This window comes from Trachymyrmex cornetzi, unplaced genomic scaffold (assembly GCF_001594075.2).
Source record: "Trachymyrmex cornetzi isolate Tcor2-1 unplaced genomic scaffold, Tcor1.1 scaffold83, whole genome shotgun sequence".
NCBI lineage: Eukaryota > Metazoa > Arthropoda > Insecta > Hymenoptera > Formicidae > Trachymyrmex > Trachymyrmex cornetzi.
The window spans coordinates 5,312,034-5,336,566 of NW_017300169.1; the positions used below are offsets into that span (position 1 = coordinate 5,312,034).

At 30.6% G+C, this 24,533-nt stretch overlaps 2 protein-coding genes across 13 annotated transcripts in view; one reads left to right on the forward strand and one right to left on the reverse strand.

Moving 5' to 3' along the window:
* Positions 1-24,533, forward strand: part of dnc (phosphodiesterase dunce) — a 215,054-nt gene that overhangs the window by 145,259 nt on the left and 45,262 nt on the right. For all 12 annotated transcript variants that reach the window (XM_018519405.1, XM_018519408.1, XM_018519399.1 and 9 more), the window contains 2 exons: positions 778-842; positions 2,419-2,531. In XM_018519405.1, the coding sequence (XP_018374907.1) occupies positions 778-842; positions 2,419-2,531 (178 nt within the window). The remainder of the gene's footprint in view (positions 1-777; positions 843-2,418; positions 2,532-24,533) is intronic.
* LOC108768811 (acanthoscurrin-1-like) lies at positions 14,358-17,754 on the reverse strand. The gene is made up of 3 exons (XM_018519416.1): positions 17,628-17,754; positions 15,016-15,303; positions 14,358-14,926 (listed from the first exon to the last, which is right to left on the reverse strand). The coding sequence occupies exons 1-3, from the start codon at positions 17,716-17,718 to the stop codon at positions 14,589-14,591; spliced, it is 717 nt and encodes a 238-aa protein (XP_018374918.1). The 5' UTR covers positions 17,719-17,754; the 3' UTR covers positions 14,358-14,588.

Sequence of the window (24,533 nt, forward strand, 5' to 3'; positions counted from 1 at the left end):
ATAAATGATGCTACTGCAGTTTTATAAATCTTTATAAGGAGTTTTTTGTTAAAAAATAAATAGATTAATTTGTTGCTTATTATTATTTCAAATAGATGAGTACAGACTACACATATAAACTAGATCGATTCACTCTGTCAATTTTATATGTGATAGAAAGAGATAAAAGTGCATTTGAATCGACATGGTTCCATATGTATATATGTGCCTATTATGAGTATGCCATGTGACCTGAGTGTATCACGTGAGAAGCATTACTTTAGTCGTAAGAAAAATTGCAGTCTAAGATACAATTGAAAAGTACATAAGAACATAGAATAACAAATTTCAACGTAACAAAAACCGTGCAATCTGGTATACACAGTTTCTGATAGTGATAAGTTGAAATCTTATTATTCCTTATTTCTGTCGTCGACGCTTTATAAATTGTGTCTCAAGTTTTACATGAAAATATCGCCTCACGATGATTTTCTTTTTATTAAATTGTATAACATTTATTATTCATTATTCGTTATTTATTATTCATTATTCATTATTTAATATTCATTATTTATTATAAATTATAATTTTGATTTGAGCAGTGACTGTTTGTGTGATTCACATGTGTGTGAGTATAATTAATAAACAATGGCTACTCATACACATGGCTATTGACTTGGCTACTCATTTTTAGTTCCAAAAATGACGACGGAGTGAACAATCTAGTTAGTGTATAGAAGTTTATGATTACGAGACTAATTTAAGTTTTAATTCACTTACCTCTTATTGTTTTTGCAGATCACGAAGAAGTAGTGGCCAACAGGGCAGTAGTACGCCACAGCCACGGATTTTGGCGCCAGGAGGTAAAAAATAATATAATATTACAATTCGTTTTGCCTCTCCCGTTATTCCCGGATGAATCTTTTTGTACATATTTGCACAAAATATTAGCATTTCATTTTAAATGTTTAGCGCTTTACTCTTCATTTAATTTGATTTAATACACTCAAGTACAACAATTGGTTCCTTTTTTTTATTTATTATTAATATACAGAAAATTTCGTTAGCTTTCTCTAAATGGAATTTAATGATTATCGTTATCAACAATCGAATAATTGTTCTGATAATTTCTATTTATTTTTCTCTTCGTTAATGTTATTGGCGTGATGTCGCGTGTGATCCTCTTATATACTTATTAAACATTAATTCTCATTTTATATGACATCCCTCAGAGATTTTTATCTATATAAACCAAAACTTAGGCTCTTCAATTTTTTTTTTAAATACACGAAACTTTATTTTGTCACTTCATTAATATACAAAATTATAACTTTCTCTTAATTCTAGAAGATTATAGAGGAAAGTTGCCGATACTGACATAGGTCTCCTAAAGTGACACCCGCTTATTTCTCAGAAACTAACTATTGCACTTTATTAATACTAATAAAATCATGATCTGTTTAGCTAATTAAAGAAGTACAAACTCATAATTCATATATTTGTGGCTTATTTCTATACCAAATCAGCTAAAAATCAATTCTATGAATCCGAGAAGAAAATTCTTACGGTGCTCTTTTGCAAATTGCATAATTAAAATATTAGTGACTGTATTATTGATAATATTATGTCATTTTAAATGTTTATAGTTTCATAAATCAGTTTTCTCTACAGAATAGGATATATCTTTATTTATAGAATAGAAATGTTGGTATTATTTCCTACTATGTCAGTTTTGGAGCCCATTTTATCAGACGCTCATTTTTGCATAACTTACGAAAAACTTAATTATTGCAAAATTGCAAACAGTATTATAAAAATTACTTATACTATCTGATAGAAGACACTTTTTATTTACTTTGTATTTATGTTTTTGAAGTTGTATTTTTACCTTTTGTTTAAAAAATATTGTCTAAAAAGAAAGTGGTATATCGGTATCGGTGACCTTCCTCTATTTACCCTTTTTTCTGACAAGAATTATATATTCCCTATTTCTGGATCACGTTAATTATTACAGCTATTCATTCCGTGTATGGTTTATTAAAAGGAATCATAAGACTCGTACAATTCCATCTACTTTTCCTTAAAAAATACATTCGTTATTACGACTGCTGAATGTGTGTTCCCTATTATCTCTTTGCGGAATTCTCATTTTCTTTTCACTTATAAATTACTATTTATTTTTGGAAATGCTATTCATTTTCTATAAAGCCTTAAAATATCTTTTACATCATATATTTTTTGAAGTATTCTCATCAAGTTTTAAAAATACGAAGATAAATAAAAAATTCCGAAACGCTTCTTTATTCTCAATCACATTCGAATTTATCTTTTTAGTAGATAAACTCTTTTAACGCTAACTTATTGCCTGTTAGGATGAGAAAGAAAGAAAGTGAAAGGGAACATTCGATAACACTAAATTTATTTCTTCGGATTTTTCAGAGGAGCCCTTCATGAAGCTGGCTGTAGAAACGATAGAAGAACTAGACTGGTGCTTAGACCAGTTGGAAACTATTCAGACTCATCGATCCGTGTCGGACATGGCATCCCTGAAGGTACGACCTTATCCGTTTAGATTTCTTTCTTTTCTATACTCTTTCGCAACATGTTCTCTCAACGTTTGATTTCTAGTATATCTCGCAAATCTCAAAGAGCTTATGTCTCACATAGCCGTCCATGTACAGAATATCTCGCGAGGAATTCGTCAGGCTTTAGAAATGCGTTATTCGAATGATTTTAAGCAGAAGTCAGGCGAATGCGATTCTATCGAAAAGATCGCAATATTCTTTGAATAAATTCTTTTGTATTCTTAAATAAATTCTTCCCCAAAAGACAGTCACTGAAAAGAAAAACCTATATACATTTACAAAACCAAAAATTGAAAGAAATACATTTTCCTGTTTGGAATTATTTAAAATATTTAGGACGTAGTGTCCTATTAAATGATATTCCCTAATATTCCCAGATATGCATGTTTAAATGACGTTTTTATTACATCTTTTAGATATCTAAATGTTGAACATGTATGTCTAAAAGATATTTTTATGACATCTTTATGACATTTTTTTAGACATGTGTTGTCTGAGATTATTTTTTCGCAGAGTATATAATTAAAATTTTTTACACATTTTTTAATTAACTTAGTATACATAGTTATTTCTAAATTTAATTATTATATTTTAATTTAATTTAAAAAGAAATTTGCGTCATGAGTGCATTATATATATTTTTGATTTTATGTACATAATGATAATTAATAACGTAAAGAAGTTTCTTGTGTTGCGGTAGTGTTACTTATTATAGCTATACAAAGAAATGTTGACACTTATAAATAAAGTCAGCACTATCGATTTGATTTCCAGTCTTCGTTTGGTTTTACGAAAGAGATAGAATAAAATTTTGTTCTATTTGCGCATTAACGCAAAATTTATTATACAAAATTATTTGATTATATATATGAGCAACTTTATGTACTAATTACACAGTTGCTAAGACAGAAACTAAACTTTTAACCTTTAAACCTTTACTTAGATCATAAATTCTTGTACATAGGAAAGAATGGAAATTTAAATATTATATTTATTTGCTAATGGATAATAGACACTTATCATATGCAACAAAAACAATCATTTGTCTTAATAATTTTGCTCGACATCCTAGCCGTGCAATTTCCGCGTTGATCGTTAATCGTTTGTCTTCCGGTCGAAGAATTTCCAATTTCCACAAACACATTGGTACAATCGGCGTGAAAACAAGATTATTTGAGTGCGAACGCGACCAATTTATTTCTCCCTTGAGCTACAAGTGACAGCAAAGAAAATTCAGCGATTTTATATTAGCGACTGTATAATTATACAACACGGAATGCGAGAGAAAATGGAAATCTAACTGTGAAAATTGGCAAGAGGAGAATTACTTTCTTCCAAGTTTGCGTTTTATTGAAATGGCTTTCAAGGCCACGAAAAATTTCCCGATAAAATGAAATTTTGCACGAAACTTTTCTCATATTTATCTCATGCAGACTGGAAGTCGTCCTTGCGTGAATGTGAATATTCTTTTATGCATTCAGAATATTTATTGCATCGAGGTTTGACGTATTTTAGTTGGATCTTATTTCTTTATGTCACATACAAGAAGTCAGCGATGAAAATGTAAAGAATATTGGTCTTAGCTATTGTGTGAACATTTTTTTCAGAAGAATCTTTTTGAAACTTCTTATCAAACAGTTTTAGCTTTCCAACCAAGATCCAACGCGTAATTAAACTTCTTTAACGATAATTAAGTAAAAAGGTGGGTTGTTAAAATTTAAAACAAATATGACGTCTTAATTTTTCTTGGTTTACTATGGTAAAAATGTTTGTTTTTTCGGTTACGTAATTTTGCTTTTTTTCACCAACATTGAACGATATTTTTAAACGTTATTTTTATATTTTAATTGACCCGGAAACGCCACGTGTAGCTCCGTGTATGTAGGTGTTCAATTAACTCAATTTCTTTTTAGAGCGTTTATTAGAAAATTAAAACGGAAATAAGATCTTAAAAGGGCAAAACGTAAATAACTGCGTAAATATTTTACCTGTTGGTTATAAAATCTACCATCAATGTCTAAGATGATTTATTTGCAAAAAGATTTCAGTATTCTTACTATCTATATAAAGCGAATGTAATATCGACTTAGTGTAACATAATTAAAAGGGTTGATAGCGAAAACTCCATTTTTCTATAGTCGTTATTATTCTCAGTGATGGAGAAGTTATAAAAAATTTTCCGCCTTTGAGCTTTTTCGCGATTCCTTAATCGTTCTAATTTAGTCATGAAATTAACGAATTTTCTGTTGTTCTTCGTAATTTCCGCTATTTACGATAAAGTATGAATAGTTATACGTAACGAGCTTTGTAGGCTCTTTAAACTCATTAGAAACTACTTACGATACTCATAAGCATTAAAATTAAGAAACAAGCGAAAAATGTTAATAAATATTATAAATGAATACCATCTTTAATGACAAAATGTGCGGAAAATAATGGCGTAATTTTTTTTTACGTATTTATGGAAAATAATTTTTTTTTTTCATTTCTATTGTTTATATTCCTGTTATCAAAAGTTCTTTAGTTATTTTTTTATCAAGTAACTTATTAAAATTGCTCGTATAAGAGCGTATTCTTAAAAAAATTTTTTTAATGTAATTTTAAGCTTGTTTTTTGCATGGATATATAAAATGTAACAAAATACACTACAATACTTCTTCTTTCAGTTTCGCTCATTAATGCGGTCTTTCTTCTCCTAAACCAAATATCTCATATTTATTCTCATCTTATGAATTATTCATTTACATAAACCCAAATGGTATGGCGACCGAGCGAAATGCGTACCATTTTTAGTTGTCATATAATTTTGTTTACGTTCGTAATCTAAAACTGACGTGCATAACTTTTTGACGTTACGTCAACTTTATACTTTCTTCTCGTTAATAAAGAAACGTCATCTACTTGTTCTAAGTACGTATGACTCACGTACATAAGAATCTCAATGTTCCTTGTTTGCCGATGTGACGTTCACATAAATGTGCTCTGAAAGCAAGATGACATGTATATTAGTTTAGCGAAAAGGAAAGTTTATACGCAGATAAATTAAGGCAATCCTTATTGAGATGGAGAAAGCTTGTATAATTTCTTATTCAGAATTGAAATTAAATATTCCTTAAAAGGATAAATGTTAAAAAATTAAAATACTAAAGAAATAAACATATTTTACATTAATTGCCAATTGTTTGTCATTATTATAATGGAGAAAAACAATGTTAAATGTACGTCAAGCTAAAGTGCTTTTGACTGAAACTCTGACATGCTATTAACAAGTATAATAACGAAGAGAACAATTTTTTTAAATTATTTATTTTTACGAAGTTCTTTTTCTTTGGTTCCTGATGTGCGACGTTGAATTGCTTTTATGACTGAAAATTGTGTAAATTCATTCTGCTGCTGCTTTCAACTCTTGTTGAAAAAATTGAACTACGGCGCTGCTTCATTTGTTGAGTTATAATATCTTTAACTTTATAACTTTATTATTTTATCCACGTTTTTACGCGGAAAGATTATGTCACATCTATTTAGTAAATCGCAAGAACGATTGGAATAGTAAATATTTTGAATAATTAGTTTTAGCAAAATGTCACATGTATATACGTGAAATTGAAAAGTGGAAGCTTCATTTCTCGAAAATAATGAAGTCCTTGACACGTTTAACTTATTTGCAGCGACATTTTCATTAACCTTGTCAATTCTAATTTAAGCGAGTATTTCAAACAATGATATCGTATTTGTACTATGTTCTCGTGACTAATTCTGACTACTTATCGGTCGATGATTTTTTTAAACAAATAGCATAATACGATAATTTCCGTAATATATTTCAATTTTCCTTTAATATTCGATGGTTTTAATGAGATTTATGTGTAGTTTGCTTTTATGAAATATTGCTTAATCACGTTTTCACGATTTTCACATAAGATTTATAAGAAAAATATATTGGAGTTGAAAATGCTGTTACATTTACAGAAAAATAAGTTTTAACGGAAGTTTGAGATTGTAAATTAAATTAGAAATAATAGTGATTATTTAATTTAAAAGTATAGATACTAAATAGTGTATAATAAATAAATACTACGATATGAGGAAATAATAATTAATCTTTTTTAAAAAAATACACATATTTTTGTACTTCCAATGTTATTTATTTGTAATGTTTTAGTTTCATAAATTTTTCCGATAATATAAAACATTATTTGAATCTTCTTTCAAATTGACGAATTCATTTATGAGCTTTTTCTTGTGTATATGTCTTTTTTTTTATCTTTCACTCGTTTTATTAAATCCTCTAGGTAACGTTTCTCGTCATACAAACGCACTACCTTGACCCGACTATGTAACGTAAAAGAATCAATGCTCATATTCTTTTTATTTTCGATTAAGGCAGGGACCTGCGAGTCATTAATAACGAACGGGGCTGTTACTCTACGGGGTAGAATTTTTTGTTTATCAGCACTTTGTCCAAAATTGTTTGTACCATCAAAAGCGGATACGATAAATTAAACGCCGGGATTTCATCCGGGATTTATACGGGAAGCATGGCGCACGTGACCGAGTCATTGAGAGTGCGTCGTAATTACACACAGAGGCCGATTTCTCGTGCGAATCGACGGGAGTGGTGCCGTGCAAAGCACTCGTGTGTAAATTTATCGGTTCCGTGAGGCTGGCGCTGGATGGAATCATTTCAGCCGTAATTTATTCCATTGTGCGTAATCGACAAAATCTTCGTTGCGGATATTATAACCGTATATTAAAAATCGACATTGCGCTTGTTATTGTCAATGTCATGATATAATGATGAGAATCATATTTGAGAAACATAAACTTAAGAATTTTATCTTATTTTCAATATCATGCGAATATAAAGCGACGAAAAGCCAAATTTTTTCCGCGTTTTTTGTTGAAATCGCTGTTTAGACTGTTCAATGGTATACTTATGAAAATAAAATCTCTGGAGCTCGTGCAATTAGATAGGATTTGGGACTTCTCCGTCGCGATATCGCTTACGAGAATCGTTAACATCGTGCTCAGAACTGCAATCGATTTACTTAAGAATTTCGAAGCAGCACTTATACACCATGCTGAAATATATTCTCTTCGACAGATTTACGCCGACTTATTTATATGTCTGGAGTGGAAAACGTTTACGGTTTGTTTTCACACTTTGCACACATGCAGCTCCGAAAATCCGCCGAGGAAGTGCTCGTCGACCAACCAGAAAATAGCGATTTCGTGGATTTCACGTATCTATATTTTCATGTACTATTTCGTCCCTCCTCTAAAGCTCGGCGACTCTGAAATATTTCCATGATTTGCATTTACCGCAGCACGTATGATCATATTCATAATGATATACCCTTTTAAATGACTGTTGCAAAGTTTATTCCAGTTTGATGATAATCGCGCGAAAAAGTCAACATAAAAATGAGTTTTATCCCATGCCAGCTTAGCATGCATATTCGAATATTCCGAAACTGCTAGCTTTCTTTCAAGAAAAAGGTAAGAATTATGGCGATATTATATGCAAATGAACATTTTGACATTTATGCTTTGCTCAAATTCATTGGACGAAGATTTCACATTGGACAAAGAAAATAGTGAATTCACCAAGAGTATTCCTTTGGAAAAGATGCCCTTGTGAGCGTCGTTGCTCCTCAAAGAAAATCGATACTTCGAATTAATTGACCTACATTAGTAGTAGCGAGAACTCGCGACCTCATCGTTAAGCTCGATGCGACTAACCGATCAGTTATATTGTATTTACGATACAGCATATCATAACTAATAATAGAATTAACATTTAACATACACAAATGAACACGGTTCAATGGACATATGTATATTCAAAGCGTTGAATCTGTTTTATAGAAGTTATAAGTATAAAAGCTGTCCCCCTTTAATCTCTTATTATAGTTATTATATAGAATTAAGGACAAAAGTCTTGAGATATTTATTTTTAATAATTAATTTTTATTTACTTGTTTGTAAAACGCTTACCTTATTTTTTATTTAATAATTTACTTAGCATGTTTCCGAGAAAATATATAGTTTCTCATTTTATAAGTTAGTATATTTGAATTTAAAAGAATTTACTCTTATTATTTTATTTCATAACTCTGCGATGAATTTTCTGCGGCGGAACTATCTTTAATACATTACTACGGTACTTCGTTATTAAAATGCTGCTATGCTATAACCGCTGCGAATGTTCTACTATATGAACGATAAAGCAAACTAGGAAATTTTCCATCGACCGTCTGTAACCCCGGCATTAATCTACCTTTCTCATTTTCAAAATGCTAATGTCAAACATTTATTCGCGTTTTTTCGCACTCAATTCCGCCCGTGAAACGATTCGAACCAATTATCGCCATCCATGGTCCGTTGCGCAAAAAGTCTGTCTTGCTCGTTTTATTTTCGTCATTTATCACTCGGATGTGTAAAGAGTTCACTGGAAAAAAACTAGTATTGACTTGCTCGAGTCGAAACCTAAACGGAGTTGTGTATAGTTAAATTATTAGCACAATGTTCGTACTATATACATATTCGCCACAAAAACGCTTGTACAAAATTCAAAGCTTCGGGAATAATTCCGTCATGACAACAAAGCTCACACGAGTTAAATAGTAGGATTGTGAGAAGGAAAATGTAACAATGAATCATTGCCCGACAATCACGTGCTTTGTGTTGCTCCAGTTGTTAACGCGCGGACGGATGGATTCGCGATCTTTTCGCTGACGCACGATAACAGATGTGAGTCCAAAGAAATTATGGCGTTAACAGCGTCGATCGTTTCGAGAGGAAGATCCAATAAATGAGACGCTATCACGCCGTTTAACCTTTTCTCCATAGGTTCAAGGGAATCTTCGTATCGTCGAGCGTTCGTGTATCATGCGTACCGCGCGTGATTGCCCGACGTAAATAAATTGCCGATCTCCCACGAAAATACTTTCGCAGCGATGATGCGCGAATCCGTTGAGATCTTAATAATTCGCAAATAAATATCGCTCGCGTGACGATACTCCCGATCGAAGATATTCCATTGTAATTGAGCCTATCAATTTTTCTCAGCCTTTACCTTGAATCCATGATATTCTTTGAATGCGTTTAGTTGATCGATCGAAGATATTTTTTTAGCCTGATTGAGCTCGTGAATTGCTTGATCGTTACAAGTCGTGAAATTAAATTAAAATTACTGTATCAATTCTTTAATCTGATATCAATTTTGTAACATACATGTGAATCCGAGCGAGACTAATTTCATAACATGCATGTAAAATCGTCTCTTCAAAGAGACGCACGCGTTTAGCTGGTTCTACATTAGTTGCAAGTTGATCCCAAGCATGTTGCAATTAATATATAATAGAAACAGTTTTAAGGACACAGTTTCTTGTAAACGCGAAATTGAGATGTTATCATCGTGACGTGTTTCTGAATTGTACGAAGTTCTTGCTTAACCGACGTCATGTCAGTAGACACGTAACTCACATTTCCGCATGTACTTTTTTTTATATTACTGAATTTACCGCTCACATATTTCCTAGGAATTGTATTGTTTATGCTTATATTGTATGTACGAGTATGCGTATTGTAATTGTCAACTTGCCAAATTCATACGTTATTCTCAATCAAGAGAAGCAAGTTACAATACTCAGTATAAAATAACGAGTGGATGATACAATAAACGTACCTGAATAAGAGCATTTTCAGACAGTTTAGTTATTCGTAATAACCAGAATTCGGATCTTGATGCTGTTTCCTTCCATTCCAAGCGCCGCAAGAAATACCGTTTACACCGTTACGAGTGTAAGTCCTGCACGCCGTTGTCGTGTGTTATGACGTGCATCAAACACGCGTATTAATATGAAATATTTAAAATTATTTTAACTTATTAGGTAATTTGACAAGTTATTATATAACGTATCGAAATTCGATTAAAATTAACTGATTGAGAATTCATTATGACACGATGCCTAGCGGAGTAGACGTTATACCCGTATCATACTAACGATTGGAAATTGCGTCTGCGTTCGCGTTTGCGTCCTTTGACCAATCAAAACGAAACTGCTGATGAGCAGGCCCTTTTCGATTGGTCAAAAGACGCAAACGCGAACACAGACGCAATCTCCAATCGCTGATGTAATGCCCGTATCACACTAGCGATTGGAGATTGCATCTGCGTTTGCGTTTGCGATTAGACGTTTTTCAATCACACTAGTGACAATTAGCGATTACATTTTGTCAGACATTTCCTGCAACGCAAATGAAAAAAATAAAAAATTATAAAAGAAGGAATTCACATTTTTATATTTGCATCATCACTGAATTATAGATTTCACATTTTTCTAAGAGGTATTGTCTCCAATATTCGTTTCGATACATGAACTGGTCACATAACTACAAAGTCGCTTTATGATTAGTTGCGTCTGCGTCTCGATTATGAAAAATAGACAGATGTCTAAACGGAAATCGTGAATCGCAATCGCCAGCATCTCTTTTCTGATTAGTCGAAAAATAATCGCAGGCGCAAACGCGAACGCAGACGCAATCTCCAATCGCTAGTGTGATATAGGCATCATACCGGCATTACTGCTGCTCGCACCGCGACGTGCGGCGGCACTTGGAGTGAGAGAAAACGACATTGTGAGATCTGGACCGTAGTAAAACTCACGAATACTGGATTTAAAAAAAAGGATAATTAGACGCAGTACACGTTCTAATGTAGAAAAAACTAATAATGTAAAATGTAACACGCAGTATGTATGATCATCTAAAGAAATTTGATTTTCATAGATGGTACCTTTATTGAATAATAATTTACTTAATATAGCTCTCATATAACCTTATTTTTCGCCAAATTCTGTAAATAAATTAATTGATTTGCACTATGCATTATGCGTTATGCAAAAGTCTGTGCTGCGGCCTTATCATTTGTATAAAAGATTTGATATCAATAACTGGCGCCAAGTTAAATTCTGCTAATGCAAGGTTAATTTATTATTAGTAACTTTAATTTTTCTTTGAAAATATTTTCATTTTAAATACAGATGACCATCATCATAATATTTGTTAACTAAAGGAGATCAGATGCAAACAAAATTGTATGCTGGTATTTGTTAATACAAAATGCGTGATATCAGTACAAACTTACCCTTTTAAAAAAGGTAAAAAAATTCGCTAAGAATATGCTTTTCGAATAGAACTTAAGTGATACGTTACGTATATTTTTATTATTTCATTAACTTCCAAGTAGTAGCAGTTTTAATTCTTTTTCAAAGATATTCTTACTGAAGATTCTCTTATTCCAACCCAAGTATATATAATGACAGCTTTAATGCTCTGTCAAAAATCATTATTCTTCGAAAAAATCATTATTCTTCGAAAAAAACTGTTGTACCAAATCAAAAATTAAAACCAAAATGATACAGTCTTATCTAACCAAGATATATATTAAAAGTGAAATCTAAGTGGTAATATCTTTCCTTATTACTTAACTCTAATGATATGTATCTCATTCATATAAAAGATTTGATATTATAACAACTGGTGCCAAGTTAAATTCCACAAAATTTTATGTATCATTTGTATAAAAAATTACCTTTTTAAAAAAAAAGGTAAAAAAGGCGCTAAGAATATACATGTTTTTCGAATAAAACCTAAGCGATACGTATCTTTTTATTATTCCAACTAAACTAAGTAGCAGTTTTAATTCTTTTTGAAAAATATTTTTATTGAAAGCCCTTTTATTCCAAATCAAGTAATTCCAATTCAAATAAGTAGCAGTTTTAATTCTTTTTCAAAAATATTCTTATTGAAGGTCCTCTTATTTCAACCCAAGTAATGGCAGTTTTAATTCTCTGTCAAAAATTATTACTCCTCGGAAAAAAAACTGATATACAAAATTAAAAATTAAAACCTAAATGATATAGGCTGCGTTCGGTTTTCATGTTTACACGATTTAAGCGCTTATAAGCATTGCTCACATTGTTCGGTTTACGTGCCTAAGCTTAATGCTTACAATAGAGAAAATGAACGACTTCACTTATTTGATGTGAGCACTGACAAACCAAATTGAACACTAAAAAACAGCGCTTATAAGCATGAACGCTTACAGCATATGAGCGTGAACTGAACGTAGCCATAGTCTTAACTAACCAAGTTAAATTCTATCAAATTAAAAAGTAAAAGTGATACTGTCTTTGTTATTTACTTAATTTTATGATTTGTATAAAGAATTTAAGCTGCGGTCGATTTGGACGCTTTCAGCGCTTTTCAATACTTCTATTCTTATTTTACGTCTAATGAATGATAAAGACAGAATGATGGTTACAAGCGCTTAAAGCGCGTGAGCGTCCAAATCGACCGCAGACTTAATCCTTACCGTACTAATATGGGTAACTAGTGACCGAGCGTGCAAGTTTCTCGTAAGCTCGGTCAATCCGGCGTTTGTTATTGCCGCGTAAAAAAAGTTTGTGATGGGGGGGGATCTATGCGCGGTGGTGCGATCCCGGTCATCAATCTGCCTATGACTGACGTGCAGTTTAAGGCGACGTGAGACACTAGTGACCCTTGTGAGTATACGATGTTAGCTTTTTTGTGAAAATAAAAATTTTGTCAAAATCATTATAAGTATTCCATTTTCACTCTAAATTAATGTCTGAATGTTTGTTTTCATTAAAAAATTTTTTTTCTAAAAGAATTATTTATTTTTTAGACAAAATAGATAAAACTGAAGAGGCGAGTCACGCTTTTCTTTACATATTTATCTAAATGTGTATTAAAATTTACATTTTTTTAATGAAAAAATACATTATTTTACAACAAAATAAAAAAATGCGTATTTTAACTCGATTTTTTCTATATGTCCCTTACTGAAAATTATTTATGTGTTCAAAAATAATTCAACTTTTTGTAGAATTCGAAGTTCTAGTATTTTTTTTTCATAACTTTATATCTAAACTACAAAACCTTGGAGTGATTTTTTTATATTTATTTATTATGAAAAGTTATAATTTTTTAAATCAAATGCCATTTTTTCCCAACTTACGAATCTTTCGGTAATTATAAATTATACTACATTTTATTATTTTCCAAAATGAAAAGTCAATATTTATTCTAGAAAGTTGGAAGTATATTGGTGAATTTTTAGAGATTTTTTAAATTATATATATTTTGAAGAGGTGAAAAAACGAAGAGATTCTAGTAACCCTGGTTGGTATGGATGAGGCACCAAATTGTAAATGATACGGTAAGAGTTAATATCAACAACTGGAGATAAATTAAATTTTACAAAATTTTATGTATCATTCGTGTAAAAAAGATTTGATATCAACAATTGGCGCGAAGTTAAATCCCTTACCAAATTAACTCATGCCTAATACAGCCGTGATAGCGTCAAACTGAATATGTAATTCATAACATGAGCGAAAAAAAATTACCCGTGTTTTTTCGTTTTGCAAAATTGATTGTTTAAACGATAATTGTTTAAACAAATTGTTTAAAAATGCCCATTTTTAAAAAACTAAAAGTGTCATTCGATTGTACGTTCTAAAACAAGAAACTTTTATTCTCTCTTGGTTTAGTTTACTCCATTCTACTTGTCCACCATATAAAAAAGTTTGGGACACCTTGTATATACAATAAAAGTATAATCTCTTTAAATTATATATTCCGCAAACATTCACATTATTCGAAATAAAACATTTTCCAAGAAATACATTTTGCTGCATATATTTTACACATTAGCCATATAAACTTATATATATATATATACACGCATTACATATTTTTAGTACCATTTTTAACAATTTATATCATTATAATCAATTTTTATATTAATACTTAAAACAAATACAAGTGCATAATAGGAAATATATTCATTCATCGACGTGCGAAAGGAATTTTATTGTTATTAGCACATACGATGCGTGTATTTCAAATAGTCTTGCCATTGTCATTATATAATTTGCCAAGTTTAAATAATTTTAGGTTGTAATTTATCACCCTAATAAAAAAGGCCTAAGTCTAAACTAAGCCTCCACCTAAGAGTCCACCTGTGCCTCCACCTAAGGTTCCACCTAAGAGTCCACCTGTGCCTCCACCTAAGAGTCCACCTGTGCCTCCACCTAAGAGTCCACCTGTGCCTCCACCTAAGGCTCCACCTGCGCCTCCACCTAAGGTTCCACCTGCGCTTCCACCTAAGGTTCCACCTGAGCCTCCACCTAAGGTTCCACCTGAGCCTTCACCTGAGGCTTCACCTGAGGCTCCACCTGAGCCTCCACCTAAGCCTTCACCTGAGCCTCCACCTAAGCCTCCACCTGAGCCTCCAGCACCGCAGCTACCTCCAGCGTTCTCTAATTTGCCTGTCATATATTTTAAACCATTGGGTATTACATTTTTAATACAGTCAAACAATTGAGGACTATGTTTATATCATTTAAATGTAACTTACCAATTAATCCTCCTAACCATAAAACACATGATTTTAAAAGTTTTATTTTATATTTAAAAATACAGCAAATTAAATCACCAAATTTATTTATGATTTCTTTCAAAAGTGATATCAGCCCAGGTATACATGTGGGATTTCTTAATAGGAACAAACAAATTTTTTTCTGCACAAATTTATAAAAGTCACAAATCTGCACAGCAAATTTCGAACAAATGTCCGATGACATCACGATTCTTTCATCTTTTCTAGTCAGTATGGGTGACGGTGAAGAGGATTCATTTAATGAATCTGAAAAAATGTTGAATACACATCAATCACACATAATTATGATTTAAAATATCACTAATAATAATCTACAATATATGGACTTCCTGATCAAATAAAATCTATAAAGTTTTCTCTATATATTTAAATTTATTTTATTAAAATCCCCCCTTTCACACACAATATTTCTTTTTATTGAAATGAATAGGAATAATTTTGACGTAAGTCATTATAACATACAATACTTGACGGGAATTCATAAACTTATAATTTTGCTTAGCATTGAAACGTGTTTATTTAATGATTTACTTTGAGAAATTTGACTCGTTATTTAATGTGTCGCCAATTGAAAAAGGTTGAAAAACGCAAGATACATGCCACAATAATGTATATTATTGTTAGTAACTGTATTATTATTATTATTACAATATATTATTACTATTACTTTATTTTATGTTTGATTTAAATGGTATATATATCACGTTGTGAGGGAAAAATCTTGATGAGTTTACAAATGACAATAATTTTTTTACAATATAAATAATATCAATTCTTTTCGCTCGTATAACTTACAACAAATTAATAAATAGTAAAACCCAGGTCAATACATTAAACGAGCTATAGTTAGGTGCACTAAATAATATTTATTAATCACAAATTATAATTTTCCGACGATAAGTTTCAACGGTACGTTTCGACTATACTTAGTCCCCATCAGCCGCAGAAATACATATATATAAATACCCAAATATCTAATTATATTAACATATTATGAGGAACCTCTCACATTCGAGTTACAATAGATGATATAACAGATTTCTAAGAATCATCTCACCTTCGTGTTACAAAGGACGATGTATCGTAACCATATCATATGTAATCAAACTTGATAAAAATAAACGATGTAGTGAAGAGTCATGATTCCGAACCAATTCATCGGTTAATAGCGAGAAAGGGCAGTCAGTATAAATAAATGAATAAATTCCAGTCATATTAATGATGTAGCTTGATGTCAAATCATATAAAAGGTAGTATGTACATCCTTAATAATATTGGAAGAAAAACTAAATAGAATAAATTATCGTCAAAATTGAAACTATAAAGATATTAAACAATTTGTAACTTAAAAACTATCTTTAGCACTTAAAAATATATGGTAAACCGACAATAAATTATAACTTTATGTACGTGTATATATAAAAATTTTATTAGAACAAAAGCATAACGCGGAATATTAATAACAAACGCTTTAAATTTATGATATCAATTAACAAAATTAAATAATTATCAAGGAATAAAGAATAAAGGTTATGCAACAACTTACATTAATATGAAGGTAAATACAAATTATTCATAATGACAAGTTAGCAGCAGTCTATTAAAATTGTAATATAGAATTTAGAATCGGTTATATTCACTGATGCAAGACCGATCTTAACTGTGAGAGAGTATAAACGCAAATGATATGTAACATATGGTATCATTTGCGTTTATACTCTCTCACAGTTAAGATCGGTTATTTTAATGGACTGCTGCTAACTTGCTATTATGTATAATTTGTATTTACCTTCATATTAATGTAAGAGTTGCATAACCTTTATTCTTTATTCCTTGATAATTATTTAATTTTGTTAATTGACATTATAAATTTAAAGCGTTTGTTATTTATGTTTCGCGGTGTGCTTTTGTTCCAATAAAATTTTTATATATATACGTACATAAAGTTATAATTTATTATCGGTTTACCACATATTTTTAAGTGCTAAAGATAGTTTTAAGTTGCCAACTGTTTAATGTCTTTATAGTTTCAATTGTGACGATAATTTATTCTATATAATATTTAGTTTTTCTACCAATATTATTAAGGACGTACATACAATCTTTTATATGATTTGACATCAAGCTACCATCACTAATATGACTGGAATTTATTCATTTATTCATACTGACTGCCCTTTCTCGCTATTAACCGATGATTGGTTCGGAATCATGACTCTTCACTACATCGTTTATCTTTATCAAGTTTGACTACATATGATATGGTTGCGATATATCGTCCTTTGTAACACGAAGGTGAAATGAGTCTTAGAAATCTGTTATATTATCTATTGGAACTCGAATGTGAGATGTTCCTCATAAAATGTTAATATAATAGATATTTGGGTATTTATGTATTTCTGCGACTGATGAGGACTAAGTATAGTCGAAACGTACCGTTGAAACTTATCGTCGGAAAATTATAATTTGTGATTAATAAATATTATTTAGTAGTACACCTAACTATAGCTCGTTTAATATATTGACCTGGGTTTTACTATTTATTAATAATTTTTTTTACTTGAACTTACCTTCTTCTTCTGAAGAATCTGAATTTTGATAAGCCTGGATACAAACTACGGCAAATGCCAAGATCAGCAGATGTAAAATCTTATACCCCATGTTTTTACCGAGTGTTATTGACAGTAGACACTCGAACGGCTATTGTGCTAATGAGATTCATGTTGCTTATTTGGCGTATTTATAAGAACAAACTCCGCTAATTATAATGCGAAATAATTACTAGCTATGCTATCTATCGCTTGCGTATACATGTGTGACATATTTTTGTTTTCGCATATCCGCTCCTTTCATATAAAAGTATATATTTTTTGAAATGCAATTTTATAATTTACTTTCCTACAAATAAAATTTCAAAACCGGTAAAACGATTTCGTGAATTTGCAGCAAAAGATTGAATATTAATTGTTCAAATTATGATGAACTGTATACTAAAATATTTTCAAAATTTTTAATTTTTTCGTTATTAATCTATATTTCATGTAGGGCAAATGGACTTTATTTCGACCCTCTTGAATGAGAATTTCTAATTCTGCTCGAAGTTTTATAATAATCATGATTGTAATAATAGCGATTTTATGATTTTAATGGATTATTTCTGAGTATTAATAAGAGAGTGTTAATACATTTCTTTGCATGCGCATATTTGCTCTAATGACTTTTCACGAAAGTAAACGTGTTATGAATATAATTGAATTTTTATTATTACTTTCATTTGAAAGTCAAGGAATGTCAAATATAATTGTTACGTACGCAGCATACATCGAATAATATTTTTTCTGACTCGCTCTTATCGTTTACTTGTTACCTACATTGTATTACTTACATTGTGTAATTTTTTATCTTTACTTGGTAATGACAGATATAAAAAATGCGAAGGACAATGCCATGTTGGACAATAACACTTACTTACACGTGGTACATAATATCACTTTATCACTTTTTGATAAATTTTTGTAAATGGTTATAAATTTTGCACAAGAAACTAAGAACAAAATTTTCTATGTTTCGTACCAATTTATAATCACTTTCAAAATTTTATTTTCAAAATGAACAAAATGAGAATTATTAGAACGGTTTTGAATATTTCTTCCCTGAATACTTTTTTAAAACGTGATGTGTCAAAATTAATTACAAATCTTGGAGATTGTTAGAGACAGCTATACTTAACTTTAAAATTTTCTGCGCAATTCACTCACAAAACTTTCGATACGTACATTTTACACGTAACATATGCTTATTGGAAACTCTTCTTTAAAAATTATAAACGACAGGAGTCGCATATCTAATTCTTAACAATTTTTCTACACTGAGAAAAAATATCCTAAATTTCAATAAATATTTATGTAAATAGTATCAACTAAATATTTATTATATATAAATATATATTTATTTGATACAAAAAACATTAATTTGATTTAACAATCACTTCTTTTTATTAAGTAAATATTTATTTCATGTAAGTAAATGTTTAGTTGACAGTATTTAAATAAATCTTTATTTAAATTTAGGCTATTTTTTTCTTAGTGTACGTATTCCGTTTTAGATTCATAATTTAAAGAAGGAAATTAGGATCAATGGGATGATGATCAATTCGTTTTTCTTATACCCGATTCTACCAATGTAGATTAACTTTAATTTAGGTTTAACTTATTTTTTATTTTTTTCTAATTCCAAAAATTGGAAAAAGATGAAGATTAAATTAAATCGAGATATAGATGTTCTACATTAATAAAAATAGACTTTATGAATGTTATCATTTTCTGTTTGTCCGATAATCTTGGAAATATCTTTTTATGAAAATGATGAAATAGATAATGTTAGATAAAAAAGATCGCAAAAAGAATTATGTTATTTGATACGTATAACTAAGAATTGCAAAATAATTTTTCATCAATTCCCCATTTATTTCAGTTTTTTAGTTATATTTTCATAATGTTATAGCGCACGCGCGCGCAGAAATCTCGTGCCATTTTTTATTAATTCAGGTTTTGCAAAGAGTTATTCGTTCTCTCTCTCTCTCTCTCTCTCTCTCTCTCTCTCTCTCTCTCTCTCTCTCTCTCTCTCTCTCTCTCGGGATATGAATCGAAATCTGTAATATTGGCACCTCGCCAGGAGACACAACCTAGCGTCATAGTGCTCCATATACGAACTTATTTCTTCAATATGAAACTTGTTTGTTTTTTACATGAAATATTCCCAATAGTTATGTCTTTCACGCTCTTTTAAAATTTAGTTTAGTCTATAAATTAAATAAAAGATAAACTGAAGATTTATTCTTGAAGATCTTTTTCTTTTATTATTAATATTTATATTTCAATAATTGATGATCTCTCCGATATTAAAAGCAATTGTCTCTCCAATAATTGCTTTTATTAAACAAAAACATTTGTATAACAGATCCCGTCCATAATTAAAAAAATAATTTTGTATAGGTAATATTTACATGTATTTATATAGCAAATACAAACAATTTTGATATAAACTGCTTTGGACGTGAAAACCGCCGTGAGTGAAATATCTGATTGGCTCTGATTTCATTTAATTACGTGAATACGGCCGAAGAGTCGATCAAAAAACTCCACAGATGCATATTGCACATTTTTACCATATATGCTTCGTTCTTATACAGGTTAACAACTTTTATTATTATGATCTGTTGCGGCAGTCGTATTAACTAATTGTCACTTATTGTCTACGCATTCCAGTCTTGTTATGTAATATAATATTATAAAGGTAGTTTAAACGCACCATATCGGTAAACGGTCTTTGTGAATATACTGTTATTAAAAAAAATACCGCTTATATTTCTTACATCATCGTATGCAAAACAATGTTTGTTCAACGACAATAAGTCTCATGGTAATAATATTCTATGATAACGTATCGTAAGAGGCATTATTACGAAATTCACCGAACGTATTGCAATTTGGGTTGCACGTGGAACCGAGTGTGGAACTTTTAGTATTACTTATGTAATACTAAAAAAAGTTGAAGTTACCGAAATCGATCAGAGATATTCTCTTACATCTTTGCAAGTGCTATTTATTATACATACGTCAAATGCAGGGTTGGGAAGCAACGCGTTACTTGTAACACCGTTACTACTTTCGTTACTTTTTTCTGTATGTAACGGTAACAGTAACGTTGTTACATTTTTATAGTAACGGTAACGAATTTAGCCGTTATTTTTACCGTTACTTTAGTTCCCTATTATACATATATATATATATTTTTTTTTTCTTATTTTATAATTTATTCTTAATTTCTTAAAAAGTATTTTGCACTTAGTATCTTATACTGTGTTCTAATAGGCACTGCTAATGTTGAAAATATATAATTCACATTACATATATTTACTGTAAATTTTTGGTACCGACAATAAATATTGAAATACACATAATAGTAACCATGATGGAAATAAATCGTTGAAATCGCTGAAAATCGTTGAAATATTTATCAATTGACTCATTTCATTATGAATTATACTGAAATGGATATATTGATAAAGATTTCATCGATTTATTTTCACAAGGGAACATTAACGTTTAAAAACAATGTTTAATCTAGTATCTGTTTAATCTAAATTCTTATAAAAACGAGTACATTAAAATAACGATATTATCTAAGTAAAATAAAGAATTAGTAAAACTTTAGATAAGTTTAATATAGAGAAAAGCTTGCTCTATGTACAAACTAGTTAGTAGAGAATTTCAAGTTTGAATATTTTTTCACATTTAGTATTAAATTAATTATCAGCTATTGTAATTTTAAAATCTAATAACTTACTTTAGCATTATAAAGAAAAGTAACAAAAAAGTAACGAATCGTTACTTTTCAAGTAACGGTAACGGTAACGAGTTACTTTTAAAAATTGATAACGAGTAATGGTAACGAGTTACTTTTTTCAAAAATTGACGATAACGGTAACGCGTTACTTCTTTGAGGTAATGCGCACAACCCTGATTAAATGTAACTAGGAGAAAAGGAGAAATATGGATTCGCGCGCGCGCACGCCGTGTAAGAAACGACTAGAAGAAAAGGAGAAATATGAATTCACCATGTAAGAAACGACCGTTACACTTTAAAAGCAAACTGTACTATCATGATATCATCGTTTAAATAAGTGATATGAATTTGGACGCACTGAATCGTTTTTATCTTGTTAATCTCTATTCAAACTAATGAAATTGTTAATGAATCGTTTTTTTAATAAAATGCATTGAAAATGTAAATACTTCCGATGCAAATTAAATTATAACAATACAAAAAGCATATTTTATAAATTTGCAAATTTTCTTCCAGATACTTCTACGAATTTAATATCCTTTGTATTTCATTACATTTCACATAATTATAAAACTGCATTTTTCTTTATAGTTTATTTATTATTCAATATTTTTATTGAAAAATACATCATATTGCATCATATCTCAGTTTTTCTCCACAAACTGCTGTTTAATAAAATGGAATGTTGCATTGACGAGTCATCAAAAATATCGGGTTTAGTATAATTATCGTGAATAACTATGTCCGCGAATATTATTGGTGACAATAATTATTAAAAATCAATATCGTAAAAAGATGCAATTTCTATTTGTTAAACCGACGAACCATAAAAAAATTACTAAGTAGATCAATCGCATAACTTATGAATTAAATGAAGGGTGTACAATTCTATCACAAATTTATGTTTTTTGTTCGGTTTGTTATTCGAGAAAAAATATTTTGTTTGCCGAGATTGTTAATGCGAGCGCATGGAGAGTTCAAGACTTGATTTATGATCCTATAGGACGCATTCGGTGTAATTTGTTTAAATGTCGATAAAGTTGTTTACGTTATCGTATGTACATCTAGATTCCGTCTTTTGCTTTGTTTGGTTCCGATATTTTGGTACAGGAATGCGAGCCGTCTCGTATTGCGTCGTTTTGACGAGCCATTAGCCAAACAAGTGGCGTCCGCTTTCGATCGAAGAAAAATGCCTGACAGGTGTGGAGAAAAATTCGCGGAAAATAAACTGCGCTCGCTTCCCTTGAAGCAAGAAATTATTTTCCCTGTAGCATATAAGAGGTCGGATGTTACCACTCGTTCATTGTTGATCGGCAACTGACCATTCGCTAAGTGATTGCGAGGTAATTTGTGAAATCGTAAAAAGAACAGTTAAATGATGGCGAGCACATTAAATTTAGCTATAAAGCTTTCCGAGTCTAATCCTTTAGAAAAAAAACTCTCTTCGTATCTCATCATCTATATCTTTCTTGAATGCAATTTTTATAAAAATATCTTTAACACCTGTTTCTACTAATGTAAATTAACTTGTGGACTAAACTCGGTTTGATTTATTTTTTGTCTCTTTCTAGTTCTAAAAATTAGAAAAAAATAAGAGTAAATTAAATCAAAATTAAAGTAAATTTACATTGGTAGAACTGAACATAAAGGATATATCCGTTATTTTCATGATGAATTTTATACGGATTTCCAATCTTATGCGTGAAAGCATGTTGAAATTATTTTAGATAACCGGGCCATCAGTTTCTAGACATTATTATCACAAAAGATTTTTACAGACCAGAGATAACGGGAGCAGCAAATACTCGGTAAATGACGTAAATGCAACTTGACGTATTCGGGAAGAAGTTTTCATTAGCAGATACGAGCGTGGTACGCTCATCCCGGAAAGAGATCATTATGATTAGTGATTATCTTTATGGTACATCGGTTTATTGCGATCATCTACGTTTTCAATGCGAACGCACTTCAAACATACACTTACACCAGGCGAGGATATGTATGCAGCTTTGATGTTGTAAGCTACGCTTATGACACATTCATGTTTCTGAAGCTCGACTATTATCGTATATTAAATATCATCTGCGAGATGCATCACCGATTGCATTATCAGATCAGAAACGATCAAGTAATGCTACACGATGACGTCTAATTTATATGACGTTATTTGTCTTAATTATAATATTTTTGCGTGCAGTACACCAAGTATGAAACTTGAATCGCTCATATTAAGTCACATCGCTCTTGCAGATGTTTCATCTTTTAGAAAGACAATGAATTTTTAAACATTTTAGTCACTTATTTACTTGACTAATCGTGACAAATTTTTATAATAACTATCTACCTTTTTTTTTTTTTCAATAAATTGCATAGAAATAGAAAGGACATATATATATGGGAATGCACATTATTTTTATTGGTTAATATTAATTAATGTAAGACAATGTGATCATGCTTCTTCTTGCTCTTTCGGAAATCACGCTCGTAGACTATCTGCGCATAATGACTCATGACTTTATTATTTCATGGATGAATTAATTATTGTTTACAAAGTAGTTTTAAACGATGTCAGGCACACATCGAATCGAGATTTGGCTCGAGATTCGACTTGAGATTTGGCTTGAGATTCTGCTTGAGGTTTCGCTAATCTGAATGCTCTTTAAAATAACTGCAATGGATGATACAATAAATATAACTGCTTGGAGCATTTTAATCATGAGTATCGCATGAATGTTTGATAAATGTGCATAATTCGAGGAAATCATCCTATTATTGAAAGTAAGTAATTTTAAATGGTAATAAGCGATATTTGAATGATCATTTAAAGTAAACTCGATTTCCGTGGAGAACGATAATATCTCTATTAAATAATACCTGATGTAACTACCCTCTTGTAACCTTATTTTGCGCCAAATTCTATGATTGCTTCAACGAGAAAGGGAGCTTTTGTTTCTCTTATATATCGCAGGGATTTATCCCTTGTGTCTGACTGCAGGAATTGATCTACTGCCTGAATGCAATGAGATGATCGTCTGAATTTCCGCCACTATTGCCAAGTTCATATTCTCGTGTAATTGATTCCAAATAATTTATCGCTGTTATACTCGTAACGCGTATATATATATATA